This window comes from Elephantulus edwardii, unplaced genomic scaffold, assembly GCF_000299155.1.
Source record: "Elephantulus edwardii isolate Elephantulus edwardi_28Jun2011 unplaced genomic scaffold, EleEdw1.0 scaffold00328, whole genome shotgun sequence".
NCBI lineage: Eukaryota > Metazoa > Chordata > Mammalia > Macroscelidea > Macroscelididae > Elephantulus > Elephantulus edwardii.
In genome coordinates, this window is record NW_006400078.1 from 1080956 (window position 1) to 1093515 (window position 12560).

Consider the following 12560-nt stretch of genomic DNA (forward strand, 5'->3'; position numbering starts at 1 on the left):
CCAATTTTTGCATTCCAGTCACCAACTCTTATTAAAACATCCTGATGCATGTTCAGTCAATATCAGACTGCAAATATTGGTAGAAATTCTCAGTTTCCTCTTCTTTGGATTCTGTTGTTGGTGCATATTTATTTGAATAATATTGTACTAACAGGTCTTCCTTCTATGTGCATGAATAGTATCCTATTACAACATTGTACTTCAGGATTGACTTCAAGATGGTCTTTCTAAACTATGAATGCAACACTATTTTCACTTAATTTTTTATTTCCAGCACAGTAGATTGTACAATTGTCTGATTCAAAGCCATCAACACCAGTCCATCTCAGCTTGCAAATGCCTAGAAGGTTGGTCCTTCTGTGTTCCATTTAACTTTTGACAACTACCAAATTTCCTAGATTCATACCTCATACATTCCATGTTCCAATTATAAATGGATGTTTGCAGATATTCCTCCTCAAATTTGAGTGGCTTCCAGTCTGTAGACTTTACCTCCAGTGCTATATCTAACAGTGTTCCTCTATTCAAGGTTTTTCGAAGGCCTGTTATTTCAGAAGTGGATGACCAATCCTGCTTCCTAGTCTGTCTAAATCTGGAAGCTCTGTTAAAACTTGTCCATTATGGGTGATCCTACTAGTCTTTGACACCCCAGTGACACAGCTTCTAGCATCACAGCAACCTACAGATCACTCCAGTACAGCAAACTGACAGACAAGTGGTGTAATCACAGGAGCAAATGATAAACAAGCAAGCATAAACATACTTGGGGTATAAAATAAGCCACAATATGCAGATTATTCCCTTAATACAACTAACTGACAGATAAGCATAGCACCTCTAAGAACAAATCATAGAAACAAATAAGCAGACAGGTATCACACCTCAGGCAGTGTCTGGTTCCCCTGGCAAAGGTGTAGCAGGACAGCATGGGCATGGTGAGAGGAGAGGAGGGCACGTGGGGCATTGCGTAATGAACAAGAAGACACAACTGGAATTAATAGTAAGGCACCCAATGTCAGAGCCTCAAGAGAAATAAAGCAAACTCAGATTTGAAGAGACACACGGACAATTCCTGGTATGGATTAGGCACACCTTCGTTTCCAGACTGGCATCATTGCTCTTCAGAATTCTGGAAATGTCCCTAACAGCAGACTTTTTTCCCCCAATAAAATTCAAGCTGAAATTGTGAACAATCTCAATTTCCTCTCCATCTGTCATGGTGCTGCAAAATAGCCCGGTGGTGAGAACCTTTGGCTTCTTGATGTTGAGCTTCAATCCATACTGAAGTTTGCATTCCTTGACCTTCTGCAGCAAACACTTACTTCAGGTCCTCCTCAGTTTTGGCAAGCAAGGCTGTGTCGTTTGCATAATGTAAGTTGTTGATGACTTTTCCTCCAATCCTAATGCCACATTCCACCTTATAAAGTCCAGCTTCCTGAATTATCTGCTCTTGAAAAGACTGAAGACAGGATGCATCCCTGATACACTCTTCCCAGAAATGAAATCTTATGTGCATAAAAAGAATTTTCTAGAAGAGAAAAGAGAATCTACAGATTGGGGGGGGGCGGGGAAGATTTGGCAATGACATAGTTGACAAGGGATTTATTTGTAAGATTTATAGAGTCCTAACACTTCAATAAGACAAAGATGAACAATGCAATTACAAAACGGGCAGAGGACACGAATAAACATTTCATGAAAAAGACACTCAGACAGCAACAGCACGTGAAGAAATGCTCAAGATCATCAGCTATTAGAGAGATACAAATCAGAACAACCATGTATCATCTCACCCCAGTAACAATAGCAAAGTTCAAAAGTCATTAAATAATAAATGCTGGCAATGGTGTGCAGAGATTGAAACTCTGTTGCTGGGAATGCAAAAGGCTACAACCACTAAGGAAAACAGTTTGGTGGTACTTTAGAAGGTGAGGAGTAGAAATAAGGTTTGCTCCAGAAATTCTACTAGTCCTTATCCTAAAGAACTAAGAGCTGCCATACAAACAGAAATATCTTTACACCCATGCTTTTTTTGCAGCACTATTTATCAAGTAGTGAAGGGTTAGACACAATCCAGTTGCCCATCAACACACAAATGGCTAAAGAAACTGTAGTACTCACACAATGGAATATTATGCAGCACTACAAAAGGATAAGTGTGTGAAATACTACACAACTGGCATGAAACTGGAACAAATTTTGCTGAGTGACATAAATCAGTCACAGAAAGGCAATTACGGTAAAAGACCATGAATATAAAAAGTGAAGAAATGGTTTACACTCAGAAGCCATCTTGGAGCATTAGCAGAGAGGCAAGAAAGGGGAGCAGTGAGCAAAAATGTCTTTAAAAAATTAGGATAACATTTTTGAAAAGTGTAAATCCACCAACTGCTCCATGGGACAACGATGGGCAATCTCTTCCCTTTCAGTTAGCTGCCTCTGAAAACTCACTGAAGGGTCAGCTACAGGTCATTTCTGACTTGAAGGCACACAGCAACATTCCCTAGTCCCAGGTGACCTTGGGGCTAAGGCAGGGCCTGCTGCGGGAGCTCTGGTGCCATAGTGGTAAGGCAGAGTGCTGCAAACCTAAAGGAACAGAGTTTGAATCCACTAGCTGCTCTAAGGGAGAAAGAGAAACAATCTCCTTTCATGCAATTTACGGCTTCGGAAAATCTGCTAGAATGGCAGCTGTGAGTTGGTTCTGACTCGAGGGTGCATAACAGCAAAACAACAGTGGTCCAGTCAGGATCCTGCTGTGAGGACTGGCCAGTGACCAAGCCTCACTTGGAGGGGCTCCCCTCAGTGGCTGAGAACACAGTTCCTGCCCTACTGCCTGGTCCAAATACATTGCGGTGTAGTGAGTCTATTAAAAATGTCTTTCCTAAGCTGCTGTCCTTGACTTTGCCACATGGCTAGGTGGCAACATGCAAACAGGGGGTGCTGGTCTATCCATGAGGGGACTGGCTAGTTTTCCATTCTGCCAGGTTTAAACTGAGCTGGTTCAGTGGCAGAAATTTAAGAATCTTATGACCAGCAAGAAAGAAGAAGCAGATTATGCAGTGTGTGTATCCTTTGGGCTGAGAGGTTCCTGTGCCACTCGGACTAGGGGCTACATGAGAGCAGCAGTGGCAGACACAGCAGAGGACCAGAGACTCGATGTGAGAGCTGATATATGGAAGTGATGCACTATGGAGCCAGAGCCACGGGGCTTCACCCAAGCTTTCTGGAGGGCTTGGGTTAGGGGTGAGGGAGATGCTGTATTTGGCAGGACTGAGAGCTTTGTAGCGCTAGCCTAAAGCTGCAAGGCTGAAAGGTTGAAGGACCTGTGAACATGCTTCAGAAGCTGTGCTGACTGAGAAACCACATCCTGTTGCCAAGCTGAGTTGTAAGTGGCTAACTTCCCTAGTAGGGTTCTGCAAGGGCTGTGTAGGGATTGCAATGAGTTTCTGATCCAGTAGAGCAGTAGGATTGGTGTTGGAATTCATAGAAGTAGGCATGGAATTGGGGGGGGGGCGGGCATGTCTGACCCCATGGGAGTTGGTCTTGTGTTGTGAGTGTTCTTGATGGGGACAGTTCCCCCTTGCTGAGTTAGTGGAGGTCAGATACAGCTGTCCCCACACTGTCCCTGCTCTTTTTTGCATGCGTACTCCATCATCTTGGGCCTTTATTTCCTCATCTGTAAAATGGGAACAATGAATGTTCCTATCTCTGGGGTGACAGTGAGGAGTGAGAACTAACTATGAATTTGGTTGCTCAGGTGAGTATTGACCCCTGACAAATAGTATCCTCATGGCCATTGCTGGTCCCTTCTGCCCTGTGTCCAGCCTGACCCTTCACAGGGTCCCTGTCCTATCCCTGCTTCTCCAGTTGGTTCCTAAAAAAGTTGTCCTTTGTACACACACACACACACACACACACCCCTTCTTACCTTCTAGGGTACTGCTCTCCATGGAGTCCTTTCTATTCACAGCAGATATGCCCCCTGGGAGCCCAGTAGATGCTGTAGCGTCCTGAGACTCCTGTACTTGTCCTCCACCCTCTCCCTGGGAGGGACGACCTCGATGACTTACATTATTGTGATCATTCCAAGGATTCTCCAGCGGAGCACGGGCAAGCGGAACAGGTCCAGCAATGATTGGCGGGTCTTGGCAGAGTCCAGCTCCTCGCGCATGCTGGACATAAGCACCTGGGGGAGCCCAGTGATGTGAGATGATGGCCCCACCCTGCACACAGGGAAATGCTCAGGCAGATAGAATGATGGGGTCCTAGAACGGGTGGGGCAGGGTTGGTCCTGGGTCCCTCTGAGCCTGAGCCCAGCTCTACCCTTCCTCACTGCATGCTGCAGGGAGGTCCTTGGCAAGGAATGGACAGCACCCCACACCCTCCTCAACACTGTAACTGACAGCATGGCATCCTCACTCTTTTTTGCTCCCCAAGCGCCTATCCAGCCCCCTCCCATGGACCCTCATGCTAGGCTCAGCTCAGCTCTGATATCTCCAGCTCACCTCCTCCTGGAAGCCATCCTCTGTCTTCCTCCCCCTCCCTCCCCCAGGGATGTCTATACGCATGACCACTGATGTCTGCTTTCTTGAAACAACTGCCTTCAAATAAGCACATTCTGTACCCCTGTCGACACTGAGGATCCCTTGAGATGAAAGTGGTGCGTGTGTGTGTGTGTGTGTGAGAGAGAGAGAGAGAAGAGGATGGTGTTGATACCAAGGTACTATTGTTACTGGTGCTGAGTGGTGATGATGGTGGTGAAGGTGCTGGTGTATGGACGGCGGTTTGCAGAAATGCTGGTGGTGATATTGGTGGTGTCTTTGGAGGCAGTGATGATGAAACTGGTTCTGATGGTGCTGGTGAAGGTGATGGTGACAGCGATAGTGGTGAAGCTGGCAAGGATTATGGTGATAGTAGTGGTAATGATGATGGTGGTAGTGGTGAGGGCTTGGGTGGTGTCGATGAAAATAAAGATGACGGCAGCAGTCATGCTGGTGGAGGTGGTGATGGTGGTAAAGGTGATGACGACAGTGACTCTGGTGATAAGGTGATGCAGTGATTATTATCACCACGTGATGGCAAGGTTGGTGACAGTGACACTGATAAAGAAATGTTGGTGATGAAAAGGAAGGTGACCCATTAATATGGGTTGCGGTGGGATGACAGTAATGAGACCCTGGAAGTGATGGTGTGGAGTGTAATTGTGATGCTGCTGTTGGTGTTGCTATGGCAGCACCATTGGTGGCAGATCTAGGATGAGGATGGTGTTGGGATGATGACAGCAGGAGTGGAAGCAGTGTGACTGCTGGTGGTGATGGTACAATGATGATGATGAAAGTGATGGTGACAGTGGTGGTGGTGCTGATGTTGGTTTCATACAGATGCTGATGGTGATGGTGGTAGTGGTGCTGATGTTGGTGCTGTAGAGATGCTGATGGTGACAGTGGTGGTGGTGCTGATGTTGGTTTCATACAGATGCTGATGGTGATGGTGGTAGTGGTGCTGATGTTGGTGCTGTAGAGATGCTGATGGTGACAGTGGTGGTGGTGCTGATGTTGGTTTCATACAGATGCTGATGGTGATGGTGGTGGTGGTGCTGATGCTGGTTTTATACAGATGCTGATGGTGCTGGTGCAGATGATGGTCAAGGAGTAATGGTGATGTTCGTGAGAACTCAGGACATTGCTGCATGCCATTTCCTGGGTGGAGCCCCCTATTCTGGGTCACAAGCAGGAGTGGCTCACCTCCATGGTCAGTTTCTTGTGGGCATCCTCTCGGCCATTGATCCTGGCCACCTTTTTGAGTTCCTGGAGCCCTTTGTCTGCTTTGCCCATGATAATCAGCCACCTCGCAGACTCGGGCAACCACCTGGTGAAGAAGCGGGTGCCAGCTGGGTCTGGGCTGCATTGTGAGCTCCTCCAAATGAAGGGGTGGGGAGTGGATGGCCAGCAGCAGACCCTTCAGCTCAATAAGAGGGAGAAAGGGTGGGCACCTATACTGCTGCCTTGCCAATGCCAGGTCAGGAGCCTGGCAGTTGCTGATGGTCCCAGAAAGCAGATGAGTCTCAGTGCCTGGCCACCTTCTTCCTGTCCATGCCATCCCCATTTGCTCCCCAGTGGCCAGGAGCCTGTCCACCACCCCTCCCACCCCGGGGATTTCACCCAGCCAAGCCATCAGCCTGTCTGGTGATGGTGGTCCCTAGAGCCGGCCACTCACCCAGTGAGTCTGGGACCATTTCTGTGGCAGAAAGTGGACGTGGTACTGACAGCTTAAAAAGAAGCACATTTAAAATGCTCCCAGTCAGAACCCGTGGCTTTATAAAAACTGCTTGCTTCCTCCTGGGTTCCCCAAGGGCAGGTGGGAGGAGGCACCCAGAGTTTGCTCAGCCCACAGGGTGCAGCTGAATTTGCTGGGAAATGGGAAGGGCTCCTGGAGGCAGTCTGACACGATGGAGTAAAGAGCCAGCCCATCTGCGTGGGTTCAGGGGTTCAAATCTTGCCGCTGGCCCTCGCCCGGTGGTGTGAGAGTGAGCAGTCAGCCTCTCCTCTGAAGATGGTGATGATAACGATAACAACAACAACAACAACAACATCACTTCCTCATCAGAGAACTGCACACCTGTGCTACAGGGAGCACCCAGCATGCGCCAGAAATCACAACCTAGGAGCCTAAGATGTGTAATGCTGGGACATCAGCCTCCACACCCACGTGCCCTGTTTGCACAACGTGGCTCCAGCAGGCAGGGTCCCGGGGTTTGGCCTGTTGAGGACTCCCTGACCAGACAGCTCAAACCACGTCTGGCAGAGGTCTGAGGTCCCTGAATGTTTGGGAATGAATGAAGGCATCCTTGTCCTGACAAGCTTCCAAAGGCCTCCCCTCCAAAGGTGCTTCTGGGTACTGTGGGGTGGTCCTGACTTGATGACTCAGCACACAGCTGCCGTACCTCTGCCCAGTCCAGCACCTCAGCCCGGCCCAGCACCTCGGCCCGGTTGCCATGTCTCTACCCGGCTCAGCATCTCTGCCCGGCCCAGCACCTCTGCCCGGTCCAGCACTCTGCCCGGTCCAGCACTCTGCCAGGCCCAGCACCTCTGCCCGGTCCAGCACTCTGCCCGGTCCAGCACTCTGCCCGGTCCAGCACTCTGCCAGGCCCAGCACTCTGCCAGGCCCAGCACTCTGTCCGGTCCAGCACCCCGTCCTCACACTGTTGCCGCCGAGCCCAATGCCGCAGGTGCAGTGTCCGCGTCTCACTGAGGACCTTCCTCTTCCCTCTGACTCTATGTCACCAACATGATGCTCCTGTTTGGGGGCTGCTCCCACTCGAGAGCGTTCTCCTGACAAAGTACCATCCTCCTCTTCTCAGGCACAAGGTCACAAGGGGACATTAACCTGTGTTTGTCTCTCTCTTTCTGGCCGTCCCGTCCCCGCCCCAGAGGCACTCCGGGGTTTTGAGGAGCACCGTGGCTCTGTAGATCTTGGACTGAGGTACACAGGCTGGTAGGGGTGGGGGAGGCGGGGGGCCACGGAGGAGCAGGCTGGGGGCTGGGCCAAGTGTGTGGAGGCCCTGGGGGCGTGGGAGATGGGGCAGGGGGCAGAGGGCAAGTGGCACAGCTGCTGTTCAACTCCGGTCCAAGTCTCAGTGCTACTGGATCTTTCCAGTTCTCAAGAAAAGACAGAAATTCTAATTTTGACTGTTTGAGGGAAGCAGGGCCTGTCCTGGTGGAATCAGAACCACAGAGGCCACACTCCTGTGGAACCCCAAAGCCTGCTTCTCCCAGGTCACACCATCTCCCGCCACGACTCTCAGTGCGTCAGCCTGTGGCCAGCCAGGCCCGTGGCAATGAGGGGCCGCCGCCCACCCTGGTCCCCTGCAGGTCTGTGATGCCCACTCCAAGGGAAAGCCCCAGCTCTCCACTGACCAGCAAATGAGGAAGAAGGCAAAGAAGGGCACGGACACGGCCAGCTGGAGTGTCCGCCAGTCCCGCAGGGCGAAGGCCAGGCCGCCGAGGGCCACCTGGCCGGTGCTATAGCTGCAGGAAATGGCCGTCATGAAGAAGGTCCTTCTGGGTGTCGTGACCCACTCCACCGCTGAAAGGCAAGGGCACGTGAGGCCTGGTTCCTGGTCCCCAACCCCACAGCAGGAGCAGGCTAGGGGACACACTCACTGAGGTTCCCGGAGGTCATGATGATGCCGGCTAACAAGAAAGCAGTCAGGAAACGCAGGGCACAGTAGACAAACAGATTCCAGGCCAGGACGGTGCTGGAGCCCGTCACGGCCATCAGCAGGATACCCCAGACCAGGACCCGCCGGCGGCCAATCCTGTGGAGGGAGACGGGCCTGGTGGGGTGCTGGGGAGGAAGGTGCCCGTCTACCAAGGGGTCAGGGCAGGCAACTTCTCCTTCTTGAAGCTTCCATGAACATCTCAGGAAAGGTGCTCCTTATCAAAACTCAGGCGTTGGCTCTGGGGGAGGCGGTGAAGCCACGTGGTCACTACCACAGGCTTCGACTGACCACAGGCTTCGTCAGGGACAGCGGGAGTGCAAGCCACCTCTCTGAGCAGCAGTCTCCATTTGTGAGATGGGAGAGGCCCGTGACCCTCGGGTCCGGGGGCAGTGACCAGCAGTGCCAAACAGTGCCTGGAGAGGCCTCAGATCGGCATGTTGGACGGCTGGGTGATGTGCAAGCCCTGGTGGTTCTGGGCTTGAGCACTTACGACTAACCAGAGGAGCGATGGCTCGAACCAGAGGAGAAAGACATGGCCATGCAGACGAAAGCCTTGAGTTCCAAAGACCTCGTGAGCTGATGCTGGAGTCCCCACTTCAGGAGGAAACTGGGGCATGAAGAGTGATGGTCCCTGACTTCTAGAAGCTCTTAGGCACTGAAGCACGGATTTAGGATTATTGTGTTGTTATGTACTATTGAGTCATCTGAGAGTCGTAGCATCCCTGTGTACAATAGCTCTGAACCCTGTCCTATCCTGAGTCCTTCTCCCTGACACCAACCATCCTCATTGCCCCAGTCACTGTGTCAGCCCACCTCATCCGGGCTCTTCCTCTCCTGCACTGTCCCTTCACCCTTCCAAGCATGATGTCCTTCTCCAAGGACTGGTCCCTCCTGGCCACGTTCCCAAAGTATGTGAGATGGAGCTTCAAAATCTAGGACTTCTCAAATCACTGTCCACTCTTTTATTCATGAAATACTTATCGAGGTTCCGCTGCAGACTCAGGATGTGAGCTGGGGACGGGGCCTGAGGGGGTCATGGGTGAGGCTTCCAGGTGAGGGGCAGCCATGGCTCTGTGGGCTACGGTGGGGACAGTGGCTCTGTGGAGGGATGTGTGTGTGTGTGTGCGCACCCAAGAGGAGGCTTACTGGGTTGGGGAAGGGAGTATGGAAGGGTGGAGGAGGAGTGGGAAGGCCCCAGGGGTCAGGGAGTGAGAGAGGGCTTTGGGATGAGGGGTGGGGGAGGGTCAGGGATGAGCGAGACAGTCTGGGGGTGAGGGTTGAGGAGAGTCAGGGGTGTCTGGTTGAGGGCTGGGGGAGGGTGTGGGAAGTGTGTGTGGGGGAAGGGTCTGGGGAGGGGATGCAGAATGGTCTTGAGGGGGTGGGGGCGGGGCGGGGCCAGCCACTGCTTAGCTTTGTCTGGGGAGAGATGCTCCCTAAGATGGGGTGGTATTAATAAGTTCAGAATTCTCTATATATGTATCAGTTCTAAAACTATAGTTATATAGTTATAAAACTGACATCAGATGAGCTCTGGTGACCTAGTTTCAAAAAGCTGCACTGCAATCCCAGAGGTGAGCAGTTTGAATCCACCAGATGCTCTGCCGGGGAAGGAGGGACAATCTCCTCCTGTACCAGTCAGATCCGATTTAACGGCACACACAAAAAAGAATTTTAAAAAAATGAAGAAAAAAAACCCCACACAACCCCTTCACATCACTTTTCTCTAGCCTGCAAAACTAGTTACTTGGCCTTAGAAATCTTTGTTCTCCTTTCTTTAGTCATGTAAAGTTGTTTAATCTTTCAGTTTACCAGGAGAGGAAATACTGAATTAACTTTTATCTTTCCAAAACCTGTTTTTTTCAGCTATATGTTAACTAGTTTATAGGTTGCCTGTTTACTGGCATCTGTGTGTGATATTTTTTTTTCAAATGTAGAAATTCTTTGACTTTACTAACAAAAGTGCATTGTTAAGTGAGTTGGTGTCTCACCCTGGTGTAAAAGCCTAATGACCACTCCCAGGTGGAGAGGCTGTCTTTGAAGGCAACTCACTGTCCTCCCAGATCTGTAATAAAGTGTTTATGGATATTGCAATCCATTTGTCTTATTGGCAATTGACTACAGAAAGAACCCTTTGTGTTCAGTAACACCCACACATCCCTATGATGCTCAGAAGTCTACCCCAAATATGGGTGACCCCCTCTGGCAGTAGAATTGCCCCCTCAGGGTCTCCTGAACTCATGTCTATAGGAAGGAGTGTTGGTGGTGCTGTGGTTAGAACACTTGGCTGCTAGCTGAAAGGTTGGAGTTTGGACCTGGGCCTCTGACTGGCTTGATTAGCAGACCACAGCCTGACGCCTTGCCCTGCACGTCAGTTCTGACTGTGGGAGCTTGTAGGGCATCGTGAAACCACCCCACTGGGTTCGCAAGGCTGTGAACCTTTATGAAAGGCGTTCTGGGGTTGGCAGCCAAGAGCTTAATCACTGTGTCACCACAGAGGAGTTTAGGGGCCAGAGGGCTGATGTCAACTGTGACAAAATGTGGAGAAGGGGGCACAGAGAAGGAGTAACCAGTGTCCCTGAGCACGTTCACTAGAAAGAAAATGAAAGGCTGGAGCCGGAGGAGGCCGGCCTCACTGCAGCGCCGGTGCTGGTCTCAGCAGTGCCGAGGGATGGTGAGGTTGCCAACGGGGGTCCTGGGGACGACACCCAGGTGCGGACCATGGTGCACCTCCCAGCAAACAGACACAGGACAGCCTGACTCAGACATGGGGCTCCTGGGAGTCATGTGTCCTCCACTCCAGATTACCCAACTTCAGGGCCCTCCCAGGGGCACCCAGCTCGGGCTCTGGGCCCACAGTGCAGGGTGGGCAGGGAAGGGACACTCACCGGTCTGAGAGGACACCCCACATGATGGATCCCAGCAGAAGGCCGGCCATGAAGATGGACTGTGCCAGGGGCTTCAGGTACTGGTGATGGCAGACCAGGTCCCACTGGAAGAGAGGCAGGACCACAGCTCAGGGCGGCAGAGGTAGGAGGTCTGTGCCAGGAACCCCATCGGCCTGGGTCCTTTGGTCCAGACACTTACAATGGGCCTGGTCCCTAATACTATAAAGACTCCCCAGTGTGACATGCCTTTGATCTCCTGACTGCTGTTACCATGGGTGTTGGCTGTGGATCCAACATATAATGAAATTGGTGACAACTTAAAACTTTCTCCATCTATCCTAATGGAGCCTATTGGCCGAGAGGTGGGGAGTCTTGTTTGCTGGGTGGTGAGATGTGATTCGCATTGAAGGCTGGATTCTTTGATCTTCTTCAGTAAGTGCTTCAAGCCTTCTTTACTGCAAAGGAGAGTCCTCAGAGGGTCTGGGCTGGGAAAGGATAAGACTGATTTGCATTTCCAAGGGTTCTTTTGCCCCTGACCCAATAATCAGAGGCACTGGACTAAATGAGAAAGAGCTCGGCGTCAGGATTGGAGGAAGGCTCTCAGCAGCCTGAGGTGTGCAGCGGACAAACCCTGATCTTTTCAAGGGAAGAGGACCTGATGGTCTGCTGAAGATCAAGGACTGGAGTGGCCTTTAGGATGGACGACATCTCAGCATCAAGAAAACAAAGATCCTCACCCCTGGAGCCATAGACAACTCACGATACACGAGAAGAGAAGAAGTCGTCAAGAATTTCCTATTACTCGGATCCACAATGAACAGGCAGGGATGCAGCAGTCAAAACCCTTCCCCCCAAAGCAAAACCTAAAACAAAACCTACTAAGAACTCATTGCATTGGGCGCGTCTGCTGTCCCGGATTGCTTTAAAGGGCCGAAGAGCAGGAAGGTCACTTTAAAGGCTAAGCTGGCCTGACCCCAGCATGCTCTGTTCCCGGCCTTCCAGGGCGGCGTGATGGACAGCAGACGGTGGACAGCAGAGAGTGGACAGGACAGGAGAGCTGGAGCCTCAGCGCTGCGCATGGGCTGCCTGAGAACGAGCAAGGGGTGCTGGTGGCCTGGTGGTAAGTAAGCAGCTGCACTGCAGGCTCAAAGGCAGCTGGTTCGAATCCCCCGGCTGCTCTGCAGGAGAAGGATGGGCACTCTCCTCCCGCGCGATTTACAGCCTCTGAAAACCGGCCAGAGGGTCAGCTATGGGTCGATTCTGACTCGATGGCACAAAACAACTAGAGAATAAACAAACCTGTCCTGGAGGAGTGTGGGAGAATTCCAACTCATACTCCGGGCATGTCGTCCGGAGGGGCCGGGTCTTAGGGAAGGACACTGTGCTTGGAAGAGCGAGGGGTCAGCGAGATGACCAACGAGTGGCCGCAGCATCGGCCTTAAGTGCGTGGGGAC

At 51.4% G+C, this 12560-nt stretch overlaps 1 protein-coding gene across 1 annotated transcript in view; it reads right to left on the reverse strand.

Annotated features, from left to right (window-relative positions):
• Window positions 1–12560, reverse strand: part of SLC22A11 (solute carrier family 22 (organic anion/urate transporter), member 11) — a 24748-nt gene that overhangs the window by 8512 nt on the left and 3676 nt on the right. Inside the window, exons 2-6 of the mRNA XM_006901482.1 lie at window positions 11107–11210; window positions 8163–8317; window positions 7917–8085; window positions 5745–5868; window positions 4071–4186 (exon numbers count right to left, since the gene is read on the reverse strand). Coding sequence (XP_006901544.1) covers window positions 4071–4186; window positions 5745–5868; window positions 7917–8085; window positions 8163–8317; window positions 11107–11210 — 668 coding nt within the window. The remainder of the gene's footprint in view (window positions 1–4070; window positions 4187–5744; window positions 5869–7916; window positions 8086–8162; window positions 8318–11106; window positions 11211–12560) is intronic.